Below are 19,444 nucleotides of genomic sequence, written 5' to 3' on the forward strand. Positions count from 1 at the left end.
CAGGGAGCAGGGTGGGGGCCCTGATAGGGCACTCTCCCCTCACAGCCCATGCTGACCCCCTGTTGGGGGCACTCTCCCCTCGCAGCCCGTGCTGACCCCAGGGCCTCAGCGCGGTGCTGGAGGGCACAGTGCTGCAATGGGTGCTGGCTTTTGCAGAGAACTAAAACTGATGGTCTAACCTGCCCTAGGCATTACAATTCCTGGGGCAACCCCCCCTCCCTGCAAAGCTGCGGTTTGAACCCTCAAGTCCTGGGCAGGTGCCAGGGCCAGGGATGCCAGTCTGATTTGCTCCCAAGCCAGGCACACGCCCCTGGAAATAAATATATAGATAAAGGGGAAAAAATCTATTTGCAGAGACCAGATTGTTCCATTAACCTTGTCTGTGTCAGACAGGAGGGAGGGGGGAAATGTGTCTAACATGTCTGGGTTGTGGGGGGTGGGGCAGGGGGTTGTGGCAGCATATTAAAGCCCAGCTCCTAATTTGAGGCCAGTATGACAGCAGCTGTGACATGTGCAATACAGAATGATAAATATAATCTGTCACCCGGGCAAAATCAATAGTGGTTTATTTATTTATTTATTCTGTCTCACGTATGATTTGACAAGCAACATTAAGGAAAAAAAATATATAATCATGCAACAGATTTGCTCCCCCCCACCTGTATTCTGGTGTCTGGGCTCTGTATAAAGAGATGCCCCACCCCAGAGGCAGCTGCATCTCAGCACCAGGAGAGGGATCCCTGCATAAACAGCCCCTGGGCTCCACCCCAGAGGCAGCTGCATCTCAGCACCAAGAGGGGAATCCCTATATAAACAGCCCCCCGCCCCCGAGGCAGCTGTATCTCCTTTGTTCAGCACCCCACTAGCCATTTCTCTGAGGCTGGGCTGGGGCATGACAGAAATGTCTGTCTCTTGGGTGAAGCACTAGCTGGCTGGCGCGGAATGGGCTGACTCCGGGGCGGATTCAGCCAGGATGATCGGGCTGTTATTGACGTATTTATCAGAGCGATTTCCTCTTCCCGTGTCACTGCGACACAAATAACCAGGCATGGTAGAGGGGCAGGCGTCTGGGAACAGGAGCTGGAGGGGAGAATGCTCCCGCTCTCGCACTTACACACAGCAGGGCTCACCCCGCTGGCAGGGGGCAGCGGGGACACACAGCTCCACTGACCAGGCCTCCTTCCTTCCAGCAGAGAGTGACAGGAACACAGTCTCGTTCCTCCTTCCCACATCTGGAAATAGAACCCAGGAGTCCTGAACCCCAGCCCTCCCCACCCTCTAGTCATTAGACCCCACTCCCCTCCCGCTACTGGGAATAGAACCTAGGAGTCCTGACCCCCAGCCCCACCCTCTAACCACTAGACCCCATTCCCCTCCTAGCCATCCCTCAGCTCCAGAAGGCCAGGATATGCAGGGGGCGGGAAAGACAAGAAGATGGGGCTGGGGTCAGCAGGGGGCTCCCAGCATGAGCTGGGGGAGGGGCTGTGAGATGGACAGATGGACCCAAGTGGGGGACAGATGGGAACTGGGACCATTGGTTTTATTATATTTATTACACCTCTGATCCTGTTGTTAGGTACAAATATACACAGCAAGGAATCTGTACAGCCGGGATCACAGGGGAAGGGGGGTGTCCTGACTGGGACCCACGCCCCACCCTCCTGCTCCCACACCAACCCCCTGCACTCCCGCTCCATCATCGGCCACATGCATCAGCCCCCAGGCAACCTCCTCTTCCTGCAGGGCAGGCGGGATACCCCAGGCAGCTCCTACCAGAGTAGGGGAAGTCCCCCCGCCCGCTCCCCATGGCCCCACACTGGAACCGGATGCTGGAGCGCATAAGGATGTGTTTGGGGGATGTCAGGCGAGATCTTACTAATTTCACAACCCATCCCCACGTTAACTCATGTCTTCATCCCCCATTAATAGAACCCAGGAGCCCTGACATGCAGCCACCTCCCCGTCCCCTCAACCAGTAAAGGATCTATCCAACTGCCCCCAAAGCAGCTTCTGCACCCACTGGAAGGGCTGTCTCTCCCCCTTGGCCCATGCTTTCTCCCTTCGCCTCTTCTCTGTGTCACCCCACAGTGGGGGAGCCGGGAAGTCAGCTGGCAGATTTGTGGGGACCAGAGATCCCAGCTTGGGAGGAGTGGGAGGAAGAGCAGACCCTAAAACACAGAGAGTAGAGGGGTCAGACTAGCTCTAACTACTACAGCCCACTCCCCTCTCACAGCCCAAAACAAAACCCTCAAGCCCTGCCCCCACCCCTGCTCTACCCACTCGGCCCCCTTCCCTTCCCCACAGCTCTTACGTGTTTGTCTTTATAAATGGATGTCGAAAACCCCATCCTCCACATCCTGGACCTCCTCCTCCCGGATCTCTGCAGAGACACACATAGCTCCTTGTAGCTGCAAACCCCAACGGAGCAGCCCACACTGCCACCCCACGGGGGAGCCACTCAGCTAGGATTCATCATGGCCAGTACTCACAATGCACTTTGACAAGCACAGACCCCTCCTCTCCACTGAGATGCAGCCTCCTCTGGGGGGTGGGGGGCTGTTTGTACAGGGATCCCTCCCCTGGCGCTGAGATGTGGCCAGCCCTGGGGGGTGGGGGTGGGGCACGGGAGCTGTTTATACTGCGGTCCCTCATCCAGCATTAAGATGCAGCTGCCTCTGAGGTGGGGCACAGAGGCTGTTTATACAGGGATCCCTGACCTGGCACTGAGATGCAGCTGGCCCTGGGGTGAGGGCTGTTTATACTGCTGTCCCTCACCCAGCGCTGAGATGCAGCTGCCTCTGGGGTGGGATGCGGGGGCTGTGTAGACAGGAAGCCTGTGCGGAAGCAGGCTGGGATAACACAATGTGTTGGTTACCGGGGGCCCAGGATGGGGGTGTCTCAGAATAGCTGCCAGGGCTCAGAGCACCATCCCGCACCATCTGCAGCGACACAAACAGGAAACAGCATGGTGCAGTATTATGGGCCAGCAGGGAGGCCTCCTCGGTGGGGTCAGGAAATCGCATGGAGGTGTTGTTATCGGGCTTGCAAGCTGGCTTCCGGCACAACACTGGGGCCATGGGGAGAGTGGGGGAGGGGCTAGCGTCAGGTCTCCTGGGTTCTCTCCCAGCTCTGGTCGGGGAGTGCTGGAGGGGTTGGGGTGGGCCCTCGGCTCTGGGCTAGGTGGGGTGGGGCTGCCCCCGGTGGCCATACCTGTGTGGCGTGGGGATCTGCAGGCTGAGCGGGGCAGTGAGAAGCTGAAGGAGCGGGTGGGGATGTGGGCAGGGCTGGCCAGGCTGAAACTCTTGGTCCGTTTGCGGCACTCCAAGGAGAGATGTTCCCGGCACTGCCTGTGGCAGTTCACGCCGCAGCCTGGGGGGCAACAAGGGAGGTTGGGGGAGGTGGGCCCTGCAGCTCCCCTTCGTGCAACCCCCCATGGCCCCACACCTCCCCTAATGCAGCCCAGGTCCCTCACACACCTCTATGGCTCCAGCTCCCCAATTTTCCCTGCACTCCCAGCTCCCCAGGTGCACCCCAGCTCTCAATTCATCCCCCAGCTCCCCTGGTGCACCCCCAGCTCTCAATTCATCCCCCAGCTCCCCTGGTGCACCCCCACAGCCCAGCTCCCCAGTTCATGACCCAGTGACCCCAATGCACCCCTCCATCTTCTGCAAAGCACGCCCAGCTCCCCCACAGCTCAACCCCCATGGCCCCACGCTTCCCTATATACCTCCAATGCACCCCTATCTCCAGAATACAGCCACCCACAGCCTCTCTCCCCCAGTGCAGCACCAGCTTCCCCCCAACCACTCATCATTTCCCCAGGCAACCCCCTCCCCCCCACATACTCACAGCGGCACTTGAACCCCTGTTTGTAGATTCCCAGTATCTGGGGAAAAAGATGCAAGGGGATGGGGTCAGCGAGGTGATGAGGGGAGGATGGGGGCACATGCTCAGTTCCACTTTATGCATCCAATGAAGTGAGCTGTAGCTCACGAAAGCTTATGCTCAAATAAATTGGTTAGTCTCTAAGGTGCCACAAGTCCTCCTTTTCTTTTTACTACAGCAGTCGAATCGCAACAGTTGAAATGAGCTAATTTCACAACATTTCAACTTTCTGTCCCAGTTCCAAGTGGATCTCAGGATCTCCCACAGAACGGACAATCCGAGAATCGACCAGTGCTGGTGAGGGGGACAAGCTGACACTGGGACACCTATCCCTGCTGTGATGCAGCTGACTCTGGGGTAGGAGGTGGGGGCTGTTTATACCGCTATCCCTCACCCAGCACTAAGTCGCAGCTGCCTCTGGGGTGGGACACAGGAGCTGGGTCTACAGGGATTCCCTCACCAGGTGCTGAGATGCAGCTAGTCCTGGGGTGGGGTATGTGGGCTGTTTATACAGGGATCCCTCAATGAGCACTGAGATGCAGCCGGCCTGAGGTGGGGACTGTTTATACTGCTACCCCTCACCCAGCACTAAGTTGCAGCTGCCTCTGTGGGGGAACGGGGACTGCTTACACAAGGATCCCTTGCATAGTTATCCCAGGATAAAGGTGCCTTCCCTCCCATAGAACTCATCCTCTGAGAAGAGTGAAGCCCCTTTACCCCAGTCTAACTGGGCCCTCTCTGGGTGAAGGGGTTGTCCTGGGATAACTAGGCCTAGGCTAGCTGTTGTGTGCTTCTGCGTCTCTTCAGTCATCTCCCCTGCCCCTGCCCCAGGGATCTAACCCCCCTTGGCCCTCTCTGTGGCCGCACTAGTGAGGCATGATTTTCCCTCGTGGAATCGACCCCCCAGTCATTATGGGGGAAAGGGAAAAGGGGGCACCCCTGTGGAACAAGCCCCCTAGTCTATGGAGGGTGGCTGTTTGTGGGTCCTGTGTTCTCACAGGGGGGCCCACAGAGGGCAGCCCCCAGAGCAACCAGCCTCCTCCACCCTCCCAGGGGCCAGCAATGGCTCACCAGGCTCTTGCAGTGACGGCAGGACACGGGGTGCAGGAAGGTGGTCTCCTGGAAGCTGTGGATGAAGCCCATCTTCCCATCCACCACAGCGCTGGACTTCATGAAGTACGAGATCATCTCCTCTCTGCTGATGCAGCCATCCCTAGGGGCACAAAGTATCAGGTTGGGAGACAGGGCGCCCAGGTCTGCGCCCGGCTCTGGGCGGGGAGTGGGGACCAAGGCGTTAGAGCAGGGGGACTGGGTGTCAGGTCATCCAGGTCTGTGCTAGGCTCTGGGTGGGGAATGGGGGCCAGCGGGGTAGAGCTGGGGACTGGGAGTCAGGGCATCTGGGGTCTGTGCCAGGCTCTGGGCAGGGAGTGAGAGCCAGGGGAGTAGAGCTGGGGGGTTGGGAGTCAGGGCACCTGGGTCTGTGCTAGGCTGTGGGCAGGGAGTGGGGGCCAGAAGGGTAGAGCTGGGGGGTTAGGAGTCAGGACGCCTGGGTCTGTGCTAGGCTCTGGGCAGGGACTGGGGGCCGGGGGGTACAGTAGGGGGTTGGGAGTCAAGGCACCCGGATCTGTGCCAGGCTGTGGGTGGCGAGTGGGGGCCAGCGAGGTAGAGCTGGGGACTGGGAGTCAGGGCACCTGGGGTCTGTGCCAGGCTCTGGGCAGGGAGTGGAAGCCAGGGGAGTAGAGCTGGGAGATTGGGAGTCAGGGCACCCGGGGCTGTGCCAGGCTGTGGGTGGGGAGTGGGGGCCGGGGGGGTAGAGCTGGGGGGCTGGGAGTCAGGGCACCCGGGTCTGTGCCAGGCTGTGGGTGGGGAGTGGGGGCCAGAGGGGTAGAGCTGGAGGGCTGGGAGTCAGGGCACCCGGGTCTGTGCCAGGCTGTGGGTGGGGAGTGGGGACCAGGGGGGTAGAGTTGGGGGGCTGGGAGTCAGGACTCCCAAGTTCCAACAAAGAAGAAAGCATTACAGGGGATGAGACTTCTAGGCGGAGGCCTGGCCCCAGTACCTCACCCCTCCTTCTGGTGTGCGGGGCCCGCGGGGTCCCCCCTTCCTGGGCACTCACTGGTTCTCATCCAGGTCCCCAAATTTGCACAGGTAGGGGAAGTTGTTGCGGATGATTTTGAACTCCTCCTGGGAGATGTGGCCGTCTCCGTCCACGTCGAAATTCCGGAACACGGACTGCAGGGGGCAGCAGAGAGCGGCGGGAGAGTCAGCTCGGCGATACGCCGCCCGCGGCACAGGAACCGGGGGCGGGACGGGGGGCTACTAGCACCCCCCGGTCTCCCGGCTGTCTGCTCCGCCCCCGGGGCTTTGCTCCGGGCCGCAGCTCGGGGGCGGGTGGGCAGGGGTAAGGGGGCTGGCTTCCAGCCCCCACTGTTAACAATGTCACTGTTAACAGGCCACTGGCCCCAGAACCCCCTCCACGTCCCCACGTGGCCTGCAGGGGGCAGCAGAGAGCGGAGGGAGGGTCATCCCTGGGGGTACGCCACCCCCTATGCAGCCCCAGAGGCCCCTCCAACCACGTGGACCGCAGGGGGTAGCAGGGACTGGAGGAGGGCGTCAGCTCAAGGTACCCTGGCCTGACACACAGTCTCAGAGCGCCAACAGAAACGCAGACCATGGTGTCCAAGGCCCCCACTCTCACCTCCACCATCTTCTCAATGTGTGTCCGCACCAGCGTCTGGTCCGGTTTGGGTTTCACAGCCAAGGCCCACTCGTCTATGTCAGCCGGTCGGCTTGGGGGGGAACAGGAGGTGGGGCTGGACGGCTGGATGGACAGAGACATCCTCTGAGTGATCCCTTGGCCAGCGCTGAGATGCAACCACCTCTGGGGTGGAGTGCAGGGGCTGTTCAAACCGGAATCCCTCGCCCAATGCTGCGGCTTCAGGGGCTGGAGCTGGAGGGGTGTTAGTGAACGTGTGGGACCCGGCAGCCCCCTCTCTCTGGACAGGAAGCTCAGCCCCCAGGGAGCAGAGCGGAAGGCAGCTGCGAATGCGCCTGAGAACCAGCTCCTGGGACCAGATGGGACAGAGACGCCATGGCCTGCTGCTCCCCCCCATTCCCCACAGGGGGCAACAGAGGGGTCATGGCCCGGGGGCAGGGGACGGGGCACAGGTCACACAGCATCGTGCACTCACACACGCACTCACGGCCGACTTGCCACGGGGCTCTCTCTGCAGCGACAGCTGGTAGATCTCCTCCTCCGTCTGGTACTGATCCAGCGACACCTGGGGGGGCACAGCCCATCAGACAGCAGGGGTGGGGGATTCACCAGGAGCTGGCTGACAAGGTTGGCGTTGGCCTCAGAGAGCAGTTTGATGGTCTAGGGTGCAGGGAGATATGGGGGGGGGGGGGGAGTGCAGTGGGGGTTGGGATGTAATGAGGGGTGCAGGGGGGGCTCCAGGAGTTGGGATGCCACGGGGTGCAGTGAGGTTCAGGGGTGGGGTGCTGGGGGAGTACAAGGGGGTGCAGTGAGAGGTCCAGGGGTGGGGTCTCACCGTGAGCAGGTTGATGAGGTCCATGTTGGCCTCGAAGGGTGGTTTGATGCTCTGCACCAGCACCAGCTCGTTGAGGATCCCGAAGAGCTGCTGCATCTTGGTGCCGTTGACGCGGGTGCGGGCCCGGTCCAGCCAGTCGGGCAGCGCCACGTGCACGGCCACCAGATCCTTGAGGTGCACGCCCAGGATGGGGAAGCGAAAGCCGACGCACTCGGCCAGGCGGCGCCGGTAGCGGCTGTAGTTCCCCAACGAGGTCACCAGCTCCGTCATGGACTCCCACAGCTGGGAGGGATGGGGGGGGAGGGGTCAGGGGCTGGGCCCAGAGCAAGCCCCCAGCCTCGCCCCAGTGCTCTCCCAACCTCCCAACACCGCCCCAGACCCCAGCCTCGCCCCAGAGCTCCCCCAACACCGCCCCAGACCCCGACCTCGCCCCAGAGCTCCCCCAACCCCTCAACACTTCCCCAGACCTCAACCCCTCAAGCCCACCCTAACCCCCCACCACTGCCCCAGGCCCCTCGAGACCCCAACCCCAACCACCAGATTGTCATCCCACCCTCCAGCATTGCCCCAGCCCCTTGAGTATCCCACTTCCCCCCGGCCCTGCGCCCTGTACCTTGGTGGTCTCGGAGCTGACGTGGCTGTGGGTCTCTTTGAGGCGGGAGATGGAGCTGTGACTCAGCCCCCCCACCACGGCCATCAGCGTGTTGAAATTCTGCAGCTGCAGGAGCCTCTGCAGGGATGTCCGGACGGAGGGGGGATCCAGCCGAGAGACAGTGGAGATCCATGGGGGAGAGAGGGGTTGGATTAGTTCCAAGGATGGAGGAGTGGGGCCCGGGGGGGTGGGGGGGGAACATTCACACCTGGAGCCCAGCTGGGGCTCAGACTACAATGGGCCAGCAGGGGGGCTGCGGGCCGGGATTGAGGGGCCCCTCACCTGTGCCACCAGGATGAAGCGGGTGATGACCTGTGCCCGCTGCTGGGCGGTCGGCTTGCTCAGCACCATGAGCTGCACCCACTGTGAGACGCTGTTGAAAAGGGTGATGAACCGCTCCAGGATGGGGTTGTCCACAGTGCAGCCGTGCATGACGAAGCTGTGATAGTCCTGGAACTGGGATGGAAACAGAGCGTCAGTGCCGCCCCATGGGAGGGGGGAACATAGGGGGTGGGACAGTGCCTGCCCCATGGGGGGAGGAAAGGTCATTCCCAAAGCAGCCCTCCACCCCCAAGCAGCCTCCCCAGCCCCATGGCAGCCGCAGGGTCTCCGCCCCGCACCAGGATCTTGCAGAAGGAGCGGTACTCCAGGTAGGTGAGATGCTCTGCCAGCTCGGAGGACTCCAGGTGGTCAAAGAGCAGCGACATCTTGCGTTTCTTCGGGGCCACCGGGTTGCGCTGGGTCACTTGGCGCTTCCACTTGTAAGTAGGGCTGGGGGGGGGCACAGTCAAGGGGGGGATGTCAGAGCCAAGCCAGTCTTTGCAACCAAACCGCTGGCACACATTCTTCCTGCACCCGCATGCACAGCCCAGAGACTCCTGCGTGCTCCCACGCCCCGTGCACACACGTCCCATGCGCGCACACACAGGCCATGTGCAAACACATGCCTCGTACACTCCCCCCCCCCACACCTCATGCACTCCCACACACTCCACGTGTACACACACGTCCTGGGCACTCCCATGTGCATGTCCCGCTCATGCCCACACAAACATACCCCATGCACTCCCACACACACCTGCACCATGCACACTCACAGACACAGGAACACCCCTGTGCTCACGCTTGTGCCCTCGCTCAGACCCGCTCCTCAGTCCTCCTCAGCCCATGCAGGCCCCCTGCTCTCACACAGCTGCTCTGGGACACCTCACCCTCACCCCTGACCCTCCCATTCCCCCAGCTCCCCACCACCTCCCCCACCCCCCATGCTTCCGCCCCCACCACATACACATTCTCAATGTCGATGAGGTTGCTGTGGCGCCGGTTCCCCTCACGGCCCAGAACCTCCTTTAGCTCCTTGATCTGCTCTGCTAGCTCCGGGTTCAAATCAAACTCTGCCGGGAATGCCGAGATCCAGTACCTGGGGAGGGGGAAGGGGTAACGACAGCCAACACCCGGAACACAGCCACCTCTGGGGTGGGGAACAGAGGCAGTTTACTCAGGGATCCCTCACCCGCTGGAAAGATGTCCTATATTGAGCCCCCTGCAGCACTGTGCCCCTGAATGCTGCACTGGGGACAGCTCTGCCCCGAGGTTTGAGGATGCTGCCCTGAAATGTGGGGCTCCTCCGGACTCACCTCACCAGGTGGCAGGTTTTCACCTGCAGGGAGCTGCTTTCTGAGCTACGAGACTCTTGGTAGGTGCAAGGGCAGAGTTAAGGCGAATTCCACATTGCAGGCACTGGAGACTGGGGGAGTGGGGAGAAAGGCGGAGGAGCTGGGCCATGGATTTGGGGCCCTTGGACCAGGCTGGGAGGAGTCAGCGTTCTAGAATCACAGCAATGCGGGGATGGAAGGGACCTCTGGAGGTCACTGAGTCCAGCCCCCCGCGCTGAGGCAGAACCAAGCAAACCCAGACCATCCCTGACAGGTGTTTGTCCCACCTGTTCTTACCACCTCCAGTGATGGGGAGTCCGCAACCAGAGCTTAACTAGCCTGAGAAAAAAGAAAAGGAGTACTTGTGGCACCTTAGAGACTAACCAATTTATTTGAGCATAAGTTTTCGTGAGCCACAGCTCACTTCATCGGATGCATACAGTATGCATCCGATGAAGTGAGCTGTGGCTCACGAAAGCTTATGCTCATATAAATTGGTTAGTCTCTAAGATGCCACAAGTACTCCTTTTCTTTTTGCGAATACAGACTAACACGGCCGTTACTCTGTAGCCTGAGAAAGCATTTCCTAAAATCTAACCTACTTCTCCCTTGCTGCAGATTAAGCCCATGACATCTGGTCCTACCTCCAGTGGACGCGGAGAACAGCTGACCACCATCCTCTTCAGAACAGGCCTGAAGATATTGGAAGACTCTTAGCAGGTGTCCCCCTCTTTTCTCAAGCCTAAAGATGCCCAGCTTTTTAGCCTTTCCTCCCAGGGCAGGTTTTTAGACCATTTATCATTTTTGTTGCTCTCCTCTTGACGCTCTCCAGTTTCTCCACAGCTCTCCTAAAGCCTGGCACCCAAACCTGGATGCTGTACTCCAGATGAGGCTTCCCCAGTGCCGAGTAACATCTCCCGTGTCTTACATACGCCTCTCCCGTTAACACAGCCCAGACAATAACAGGCTTTTCCACAACATCATCACACTGTTGGCTCGGATTCCCTTGATGAGCCAACCCCTAGATCCTTTTCAAGAGGACTGTCACCTAGCCAGTCTTTCCCCGTTTTGTGATTTCTCCTTCCTCAGTGCAGTCCTTTGCACTAGTCTTTACTGAATTTTATCTTGTTGTGTGCAGACCAATTCTCCAATTTCTCAAGGTCATTCTGAATTCTAATCCTGTCCTCCAAAGTGCTCACAACACCCACAGCTTAGTGTCATCCACCATTTTTATAAGCCTACTCTGCGCACTGCATCATCCAAGTCATTAATGAAAATATTGACTAGCCCCAGACCCAGGACTAACCCCTCTGGGACCCCACTCGATACATCCTCCCATTTTGATGGAGAACCATTGATAGACTGTCCTCAAAGAGCAGCTTTCAACCAGTTCTGCACCCATCTTATAGCAATTTCATCTTGATAATATTTCCCTAGTCTGCTTATGAGAATGGGGGACCGGGTTTGTAGCTCACGAAAGCTTATGCTCAAATAAATTTGTTAGTCTCTAAGGTGCCACAAGTCCTCCAGTTCTTTTTACTAAAATCAAGATCTATCTGTCTCCTGCTTCCCCCCAGACATTAGGCCAGTGACCCTGTCAAAGAAGGATATTAGGCTGGTTTGGCAGGATTTGCTATTGACAAACCCATGCTGGTTATTCCTTATAACCCTATTATCCTCCAGGGACTTACAAACTGATTGTTCAATAATTTGTTCCAGTATCTTGCAGGTATGGAAGTTAGGCTGCCTGGTCTATAATCCTTGGGGTCCTCTTAGTTTCCCCTGTTTAGAGACAGGTGCTGCCCTTTTCCAGTCCCCGGGGACCTCACCCGTCTTCCATTTCTCAAAGACAATCGCTAACGGCTCCCAGATTGCTTCAGCTTCTTCCTTAAGTATCGGCGGGTGAATTGCACCAGTCCCTGCCAACCTGAATAGGTCGAACTCCTCTAAATACTCTTTAACTTCTCTGGCCTGCGTTCCTCCCCCTTGTTGTTAATATTCATTGTGCTGAGTAGCTGTCACCATTAACCGTTTTAGTGAAGACTGAAGCAAAATAGGCATTAATCCCCCCAGCTTTCTTGATGCCATCAATTAGCTTGCCTTCCTCAGGAAGTAGCGGACCTGCACTTTCCTTCATCTTTCTCTTGCTCCCAAGGTATTTAAAGAACCTCTTCCGACTGCCTTTCTGTAACTCATTTTGCGCCTTAGCCTCTCGGATTTTGCCCCTACCTGCTGGTGCAATTCTTCTGTGCTCCTCCTTGACAACCTGTCCACATTTCCACTTATTAAGGGATTCTTCCTTACTTTTAAGATTGTTAAAGAGCTCCAGAGGGAGCCACCTCGGCCTTTTCCTGTCTTCCCTTCGCACCTGGCTAGTTTGCTGTTGTGCCTTTAACACTGTTTAGCTGAGAAACTTCCAGTTCTTTTCTCCTTCGATTTGCTTCCCCCGGGACCTTAGCTCCCAGTTCTCTGATCTGTTGAAGTCTGTTTTTTTCGGAAGCCCATTGTCCTGATTCTGCTGCCCCCACTCCTTCCTTTCCTTAGAGTCATGAAATGGTGTAATTTCAGGGTCACTTTCACCCAGATTGCCTTCCGCTTTCCCATGCACAACCAATTCCACCCTGTTGGTCTGAGATGTATGTGGACTGCCCTGGTGCTGCAGGGGTCCCATGGTGAGCCCCAGCCCAGGGAGACAGCCAGCTAGCAGAATAAGCCAGCTCTGTCCAGGGATATGTGCATTGTGAAGGGAGGGGGTGCCCAGGAGGGAAAGGGGGGCAGTAGGGTGCCCCAAGGCAGGTTGGTGGGGTGAATGAGGGCAGGAGGGAAGGAGCTGCAAGAAGGGGGGCAGAGGGCTCACAAGGATATATGCGCAGCAGCTTGGCGGCCAGGTGGGAGGAGGGGATGTACCAAGGATGCATCATCAGGAACATTCGCACCAGTTGGGGGTCCCGCACCTTCCCCTCATCATCTGCAAGAGAGAGTAGGCCCTGCTCAGAGATCCCACAACCCCCCACCCCCGAGATCTCCCCCCATAACCTCCCACCCCGCTCAGTGATTCTGCAAAGCCCCACCCTGCTCAGACCCCTCACTACTCAGAGACACCCCCCTGCAACACCGCTCAGACCCACCCCATTACTCAGACCCCCCCGCAAACCCCCACGCTGCTCAGAGATCCCACAACCCCCCATCCCCTAAGAGATACCCCCACAACTTCCCACCCCACTCAGAGACCTCCCGCAACCCCCCACCCTGATCAGACCCCCCCCACTACTCAGAGACCCCACACAACCCCCCACCCCACTCAGACCCACCCCATTACTCAGAGACACGCCCCCGCAACTTCCCACCCTACTCAGAGATCCCGCAACCCCCCACCCCGCTCAGAGACCTCCCACAACCCCATACCCCGCTCAGAACCCCCCACACTACTCAGACACCCCCCTACAGCTCCCCACCCTGTTCAGAGACCCCTACAGACTCTCAGCCTGCTCAGACACCCCCTACCTCGCTCAGAAGCTCCCTCCACAAACCCCCCCGCTCAGAGACTCCCCACCCCACTCAGAGACCCTGCCCTGCTCAGAAACCCCCACAATCCCCCACTCTGCTCAGAGATCTTCCACCCCAGTCAGAGATCCCCCACAACCCTTCACCCCACCCACACAAAGACCCCCTACAACCCAACTCGCTCAGAGACCCCTACTGACTCCCCAACCCAGAGACCCCAGTGATCCCCTCGCCAGCTCAGCACCCCCTGTTAACCCCTGCAAAGCACTCAGGGTACGTCTGCACAACCTTTGGCAGCGAGGCTCAGAGCCCGGGTTGCAGACTTGCAGACATTGCTGGGCAGACATCACTGTGTGGACATCACGGCTGGGGCTGTGAAGCCTGGGGGCGGGGATCTCCAGCCCAGGTCATAGTGTCTATACAGCTATTCTTAGCTCCGAGGCACGAGCCCCAGGACCCTGCAGCTGTTGCCCAGGCTCCAAGACTTGCTGCATGGCTGGCGCTCACCATGGGGACGTAGCCACAGAGACCCCCCCCCCCCCCCGCTCAGCAACCCCTACGGACCCTGCTCCCTGCAGCACAGCATCCCCTAGTCCCTCACTGGGGCACTGGGGTCAGCACTGATTACAAGGGGAGAACACCCCCTGCTGAGCCCCTGCCCCACTCCCTGCAGCAGAGCGCCCTCTAGGGGTCAGGACAAGTGACCGTATAGGTTGAAGAAAACCCCAAAGCCACAGCCTGACCCCAGCCCCTTGGGCAACCCCAGCCCTCCATATGCCACCTCCTCAGGTTCACACCCCATCTCACCTCTTACCAGTCACCTGCACCAACAATCCCTTCTCCCCACACATGCTCCAAAATAACAGCTTCCCCCACTGCATTACCAAAGGCCTCAATGCAGCCCTGTAGCAGCTCCTCAACCGTACAGCCCTTGTCCAGGTCCAGCGTCTCGCTCATCTCTGCTCCCCCCGTGCCGGCCAACTCCCCCTCTGCCAGCCTGGGGTCCCACCGCAGACAGGTGCTGCCCGGCTCAGGGGCAATGTATCAGCGGCCCCCTAAGATCAGGGATCCCTTCTGAGAACCTGCCACTGAAAGAGGAGATGGGGCTAGAGTTATAAACTCTTACCAAGATGCAGCCGCTTCTGGGGCAGGGCAGCCGTTTCTACAGAGATCACTTGCCTGAGGCTCACTGGGATCAGCACTGCCACAGAGGGGTAGTTGCAGAGATCAGCCAAGGGAGGCCGTCCAGGGTAGGGTGTCTCTGTCGCCTTCGCCCTAACGCTGTGAACGCTGGGGGAGGGAGAGTTTGTTGCAAAACAAAACAGCTAGAGAATTTTGGGTAAAGTTGCAAAATGTTTCCTCCATCCTGGCTTCCTCCTTTGGCTCGGGTCAGAGACGGGCCCTGCTTTGCCCCTGGGAGTGTAGAAGTATGGGACACGGGGCCTTTCCCCTCTAGGGAGCACAGACTACGATTTGGCTCTGGGGTGGGGAGACTGGCTGGCTCAGAGATGGGGGGAATGAGACATGGGGCTTCCCCCTCTAAGTTACAGCCTCCCACTTGGACGCTACAAACACACAGCATGTGCAGCCTCACAACATCCCAGCAGGAAAACCTGCAGCAGAGAGATTAGCCCATGATCACAGAGTGGGGAAATAGAAAGCAGGAGTCCTGGCTCCCCAGCCCCCCCTGCTCTACCCCACTGGACGCTTCTCTCCACCCAGAGCTGGGGACAAAACCCAGGTGTCCTGGAACCCAGCCCCAAGTCCTTCTGACCTTGCACAAAGCCCGAAGGAGTAGCCCCCGCAGCTGAGGCCCGCTGAGCTATTCTGAGCCCTTTGGCTGTTAAAGGACCGGGATGGAATTTATAAGTGGCCTTTTGCATAGTAACATCGCCTGGAGGGTAAGGAGAGGCAGGGGGCTGTCTGCTCTTTGGTTGGGGGGCTGTAAAGAGGGGGTGATCCTAGGTGGAAAGCAAGTTCCCAGGCTCTATCCCCCCTGTTAAAGGTATCTGAGGGTTAAACATGACAACAGGGGATTGGGTTAGATCCAGAGCAAAGGAATGTTTGGAGAGAGATGAAGGACCCAGGAATCCGGCCACAATGACTCAGGCTGAGAGATTAATTTAGACAAGGGATCACATCTCGGGAATTCGAGCCACACTGTGTGCGGAGCTGGAATCTAGGGAACGGCTCCTGATGGATTAGCAATCGGGGGTGGGGGAGGATCAGGGGCCTGGTGTGCAAGGTGCTGTGGTGGCATCCGTATCTGGGATCCAGTGGGAATGGGTTTAGATCTGTGTTGTAAATCCCTGCATAAACAGCACCTCCCCAGAAGTGGCTGCATTTCAGCACCAGGCAAGGGATCCCTTTGTGTAATTGCTCTGTAGTAAGACAAGATTATTATTAATCTTTTAAGACAAGCTTTTGTATGTGCAACTTACCACGCTGTAAATTGAGGGTTGGGATTTCTTGCGGTGTTATTTTTAGGCGGCTTTTTGTTCATGGTTAGTTAGAAGACGAATAGAAGCAACCAGTGAGCGAGCTGAGTGGGGAGGACTGAACGGAAGCCATTTGGGGGGACGGTCCCTCTTTTCCATCTGGCTGTTTGTTTGCCCAGCACCTCCTACTAACTGCAGGTCTCTCACATACACACCAGCCACGTTGCAAAACATCAATCAAAATATAGTGTTGCCAAATGTCAGTTGCCTCACAGTCACCCTCTGGGGTGAACACGCACCACCACACGCACTGCATGCGGCATAAACACACAGTCGCACTGCACGCACAGACAGTAGCACACGGTGTGCGGCAGAAAGCTTTGCCAAGACACACTGCACACGCCTGCTGCATAGTGTACCGTGCACACACAGACACACACGTACAGCCAGGCGGCATGCACTATCCTGCACTGCACACACCTCGACCATAGTGCAGCGTGTGCACAGACACACACCCGGCCATGTTGCATGCACTATACTGCAGTGCACACACCTAGCCTATAGTGTACTGTGCGCGCACAGACACAACCATGCTGAACCCAGAATGAAACCCTATCATTGCACAGCCTGTTGGCACCCCCCCGGGCTGTCCGTCCCAGCTGCCTGGGAGACAAGGACCCTTTTTATCGTCTTCCCCTATCTCAGCCAGGCCTCTGAGCTTTTATTAGCCACAATACAGTGGGGGGTCACCCCACCCCAGTGATGTGGGCCCCGCTCTTAGGTGAGGACCACTAAGCTATGGCTCTGAGGCACCTGCTCCCTGCCCCATCACTGCCTTTAGAGCCCCCCCATTAGCCATCCATTATGCCCCCAAGTGCACCCGCCACCCTTCCAACCCCACCCAGCCTCCCAATTAAGTGGGGGTTATAACCCAGGGCACTGCCAGCTCAGCCACCCCCAAAGTGGGTGTGGCAGCAGGGAGAGCCCCCCACACACATACACAGAGAACCCCCATGTGCCTCCCTTGCGTGTGTGAGGGGGGAGGGAAGTGCAGTCCCTTCCCCCACCAGCCAGGGCACCAGGGGCAGGAGAGGGGGTGGTGTGATGGGGGAGTGGGCAGGGGTGTGACGGGACAGGGGGAGCAGGGTGACAAGGCTGGTGTGAGGGGGGCAGCGTGATGGGTGAAGCGGGCAGGAAGGGTGGCATGAAGGGGGCAGGAGGGTTGGTGTGATGGGGCAGGGGGATGGGGGGGGGGGAAATCGATGTGACCAGGGCCGTCCGGCTAGAGACACAGGGGCTTGAGCCCCGGTACACTCGTCTCACAGGTGGGAGTGACTTTCGCTCCCTGGGGCCCTGGGTCCGATCGGGGCCGGCGCCCCCTAGAGGGGCAGGCCCTGTCCCGCCCCCCGCCCCGGGGCCGGCGCCCCCTAGAGGGGCAGCCCCGGCTCCCCCCCGCGCGGCTCACCCGGCTCCGCTCTGCTCCTGCGCTGGGCGATATTCAAACGCGGCCGGGCTGCACAATGCGGCTTGTGTCTCCTTATCACCCCCCCGCCCCGACTTCCTCCTGCTGCCGGCTCCGGGAGGGTCGTGCGGGTCCAAACGCCGCCTGCTCCGCCCGGCGCAGGGAGCGCCCCGGCCGGGCCGCCTGCCCCGCAGCTGGGGGGCGCCCCGGGCCGGGGGGGGCGCAGCAGGCGATGGGGGGGGCTGGGCTGGGCAGGGGGCGCGGGCGGGGGGGGGCGTACGCACCCTTCGTTCACACCGACGGTTGCTCGCCCGGCCCTCTTCCCCACTCGCCCCCACCCCCCCCCGTCCTACCCCGCGCCCCCCCCCCCCGGGAGCCCCAGGCCGCAGGTGCCACTGCGGAATTCTTAACCCCTCCTGTGCCGGGGGCGCTGCCCTCACCCAGCGCCACTGGGGAGGGGGCTCAGAGCAAAGCGGGGAGCAGCCCCCGCCTGTTCCGTGAGCACCAGTTACTCTGGGAAGGGGCATCTCTGGGGGCCCCCAGCTTCTCCCCTAGTCTCACGTGCATGAGCTAATATGGGGGGCGATTGGGGGGTAATAGAGCAAAGGAGGGGGGGTGACTGGAACTCTCCCATCCCCCGCACTGCGGGCAAACAGCGGGGGGGGGGGGAGTTGCTAGGCCCTATGTTACTCAGCCATAGGCTGGGCAGTTCCGGGAGGGGGCAGGGGCCACTGGGTTAGTCCAGACCCTGACGCCCACTCATGGGGTGGGGGGAGCCCGACGCTGCAACCAGCTCCAGCAATAGCCTGTTATCATAGCAACCAGCCCCACAGGACGGGGAATGGGGACCCTGGCAGTGGCTGTGGGTGCTGGGCTGAGCAGGTGGGGGATGGGGCGAGCTGGTCTCAGCCTCACACGCCACCCCCAGCCCAAGGAGCGTCAGTGTCACCCTCTCCCCCTCCGGCCCAGCCAGCTGCAGCATCGTCCACCCCTCCCCCCTTCAGGCCCAGATTGTCAGCCCCCGAACCCCATTTTAGCACCCAGCTGCCCATCAGTAACCATGGAGAACAGTCTCCGCCCCTTCGCTGGGGCACCATGCCGGACAGGGTGGAGCAGCCTGAGTGGGGGGGGGGAAGTGGTCTGTGGTTGAACAGAAACGCCATGCACGTTTCTGTGGCTGGCAAACAGTCCTAAACTCTAGGGCAGGGAACACCCTCCCCCACCCCTTTCCCATCCCCCCTCTGGATTGAGTACATGTCTCCCCAAGAGTCAAAACTTGCTCGCTCGCTGACCTAGAAGAGTAGGTGCAACTGCAGTGCGTTGCTGGGTGTGCAGGGCTGGCCTAAGGTCCTGAGCTTCCCCCCCCCCCCCCGGAAGGGGTGGGAGCAGTGCCACAGTGCTTGCTAAGGGGTTGTAGCCCCATTTGTGCAGTGGGGCATTTGTTGGGACCCAGGCTTTGCTCCGGTACAGGAGAGGAGACTGGAGGGTGATAAGATGGACTACGTACAATGGGTTCCATCCCCAGCTCCGGCAAGAGAGTGGGGTCTAGTGGTTAGAGAGGGGCAGGGGCTGGGAGCCAGGACTCCTGGGTTCTACTTTCTGAGGTCAGTGAGACATTGGGCAAGCTGACCACTGAGTTTCCCCATTGCAAATGGGGCCAAACCCCTTTGGGTCCCAGCCTCGCAGCGAGAGGGCATGTGGGGGTGCTGCTACAGTTATTCCCTTGCTCTTTGGCATCCCCTTATGTGCGCATCAGGAATTGCTGGCGTATGCTGCTTGAGCTGGCAGAGCATGTGTACAAGTGTGTTTTTCTGCGTGCACTGGCTCAGTGGGTGTGAGTGTGCACATGCACAAGAACCAGCTGAGTGTGAGAGCTGGCAAAGCATGAGTACAAGAGTGTGCAGGAGCTCTGTGTGTGTGCACATGCTGGCTGGCTGGCTGGGTGTATCTCTATGGGCTCACTGCCCTGCTGAGATGCCAATTAATCACTGCAGCTCCCAGCAGCCTTGGAACCAATTATGGTAAGTGCAGCGCTGCTGCCTGAAGGGGAGGGGGGGTGTCGGTGCCTGGCAGCTTGCTCACCCCTGAGTGGGGGGGGGGAGAGGAAAGAGGGGATAGTGCTGGGGGGGATGCTACTGGAGTTGTGATTTAAAAAAAAAAAAAGAACAATCCTTTACATTCATGGTTCATAAAAATGTCACAAACCAAGAAACCCAGGAGTCCTGGCACCAAGCCCCCTCCCGAGAACTGGGGATAAAACCCAGGAGTCCTGGTACCCAGTCCTCTAACCCACTAGGACC

The 19,444-nt window shown here is 59.2% G+C and overlaps 1 protein-coding gene across 12 annotated transcripts; it reads right to left on the reverse strand.

Moving 5' to 3' along the window:
* Nucleotides 1–565: 565 nt before the first annotated feature.
* Nucleotides 566–17,237, reverse strand: RASGRP2 (RAS guanyl releasing protein 2). Of its 12 annotated transcripts, XM_073351991.1 has the most exons (19): nucleotides 17,148–17,230; nucleotides 15,686–15,735; nucleotides 14,424–14,534; nucleotides 14,129–14,332; nucleotides 12,606–12,708; nucleotides 9,723–9,785; nucleotides 9,374–9,505; nucleotides 8,706–8,856; nucleotides 8,368–8,541; nucleotides 8,047–8,163; nucleotides 7,434–7,715; nucleotides 7,074–7,163; nucleotides 6,581–6,703; nucleotides 5,999–6,114; nucleotides 4,957–5,098; nucleotides 3,850–3,886; nucleotides 3,211–3,369; nucleotides 2,312–2,380; nucleotides 1,535–2,168 (listed from the first exon to the last, which is right to left on the reverse strand). In XM_073351991.1, exons 4-18 carry the CDS (start codon nucleotides 14,199–14,201, stop codon nucleotides 2,322–2,324), a joined length of 1,821 nt encoding a protein of 606 aa, XP_073208092.1. In that variant the 5' UTR covers nucleotides 14,202–14,332; nucleotides 14,424–14,534; nucleotides 15,686–15,735; nucleotides 17,148–17,230; the 3' UTR covers nucleotides 1,535–2,168; nucleotides 2,312–2,321. The 12 variants fall into 12 exon arrangements, 11 of the variants coding, with proteins under 11 accessions (XP_073208092.1, XP_073208090.1, XP_073208096.1 ...); XR_012159835.1 differs by lacking the exon at nucleotides 17,148–17,230 and adding an exon at nucleotides 566–1,232 and having other exon boundaries at nucleotides 2,021–2,168; nucleotides 14,424–17,117; XM_073351989.1 differs by lacking the exon at nucleotides 15,686–15,735 and having other exon boundaries at nucleotides 17,148–17,237.
* Between the last annotated feature and the right edge of the window lie 2,207 nt (nucleotides 17,238–19,444).

The sequence above is a fragment of the Lepidochelys kempii genome, chromosome 7 (genome assembly GCF_965140265.1).
Source record: "Lepidochelys kempii isolate rLepKem1 chromosome 7, rLepKem1.hap2, whole genome shotgun sequence".
Lineage (NCBI taxonomy): Eukaryota > Metazoa > Chordata > Testudines > Cheloniidae > Lepidochelys > Lepidochelys kempii.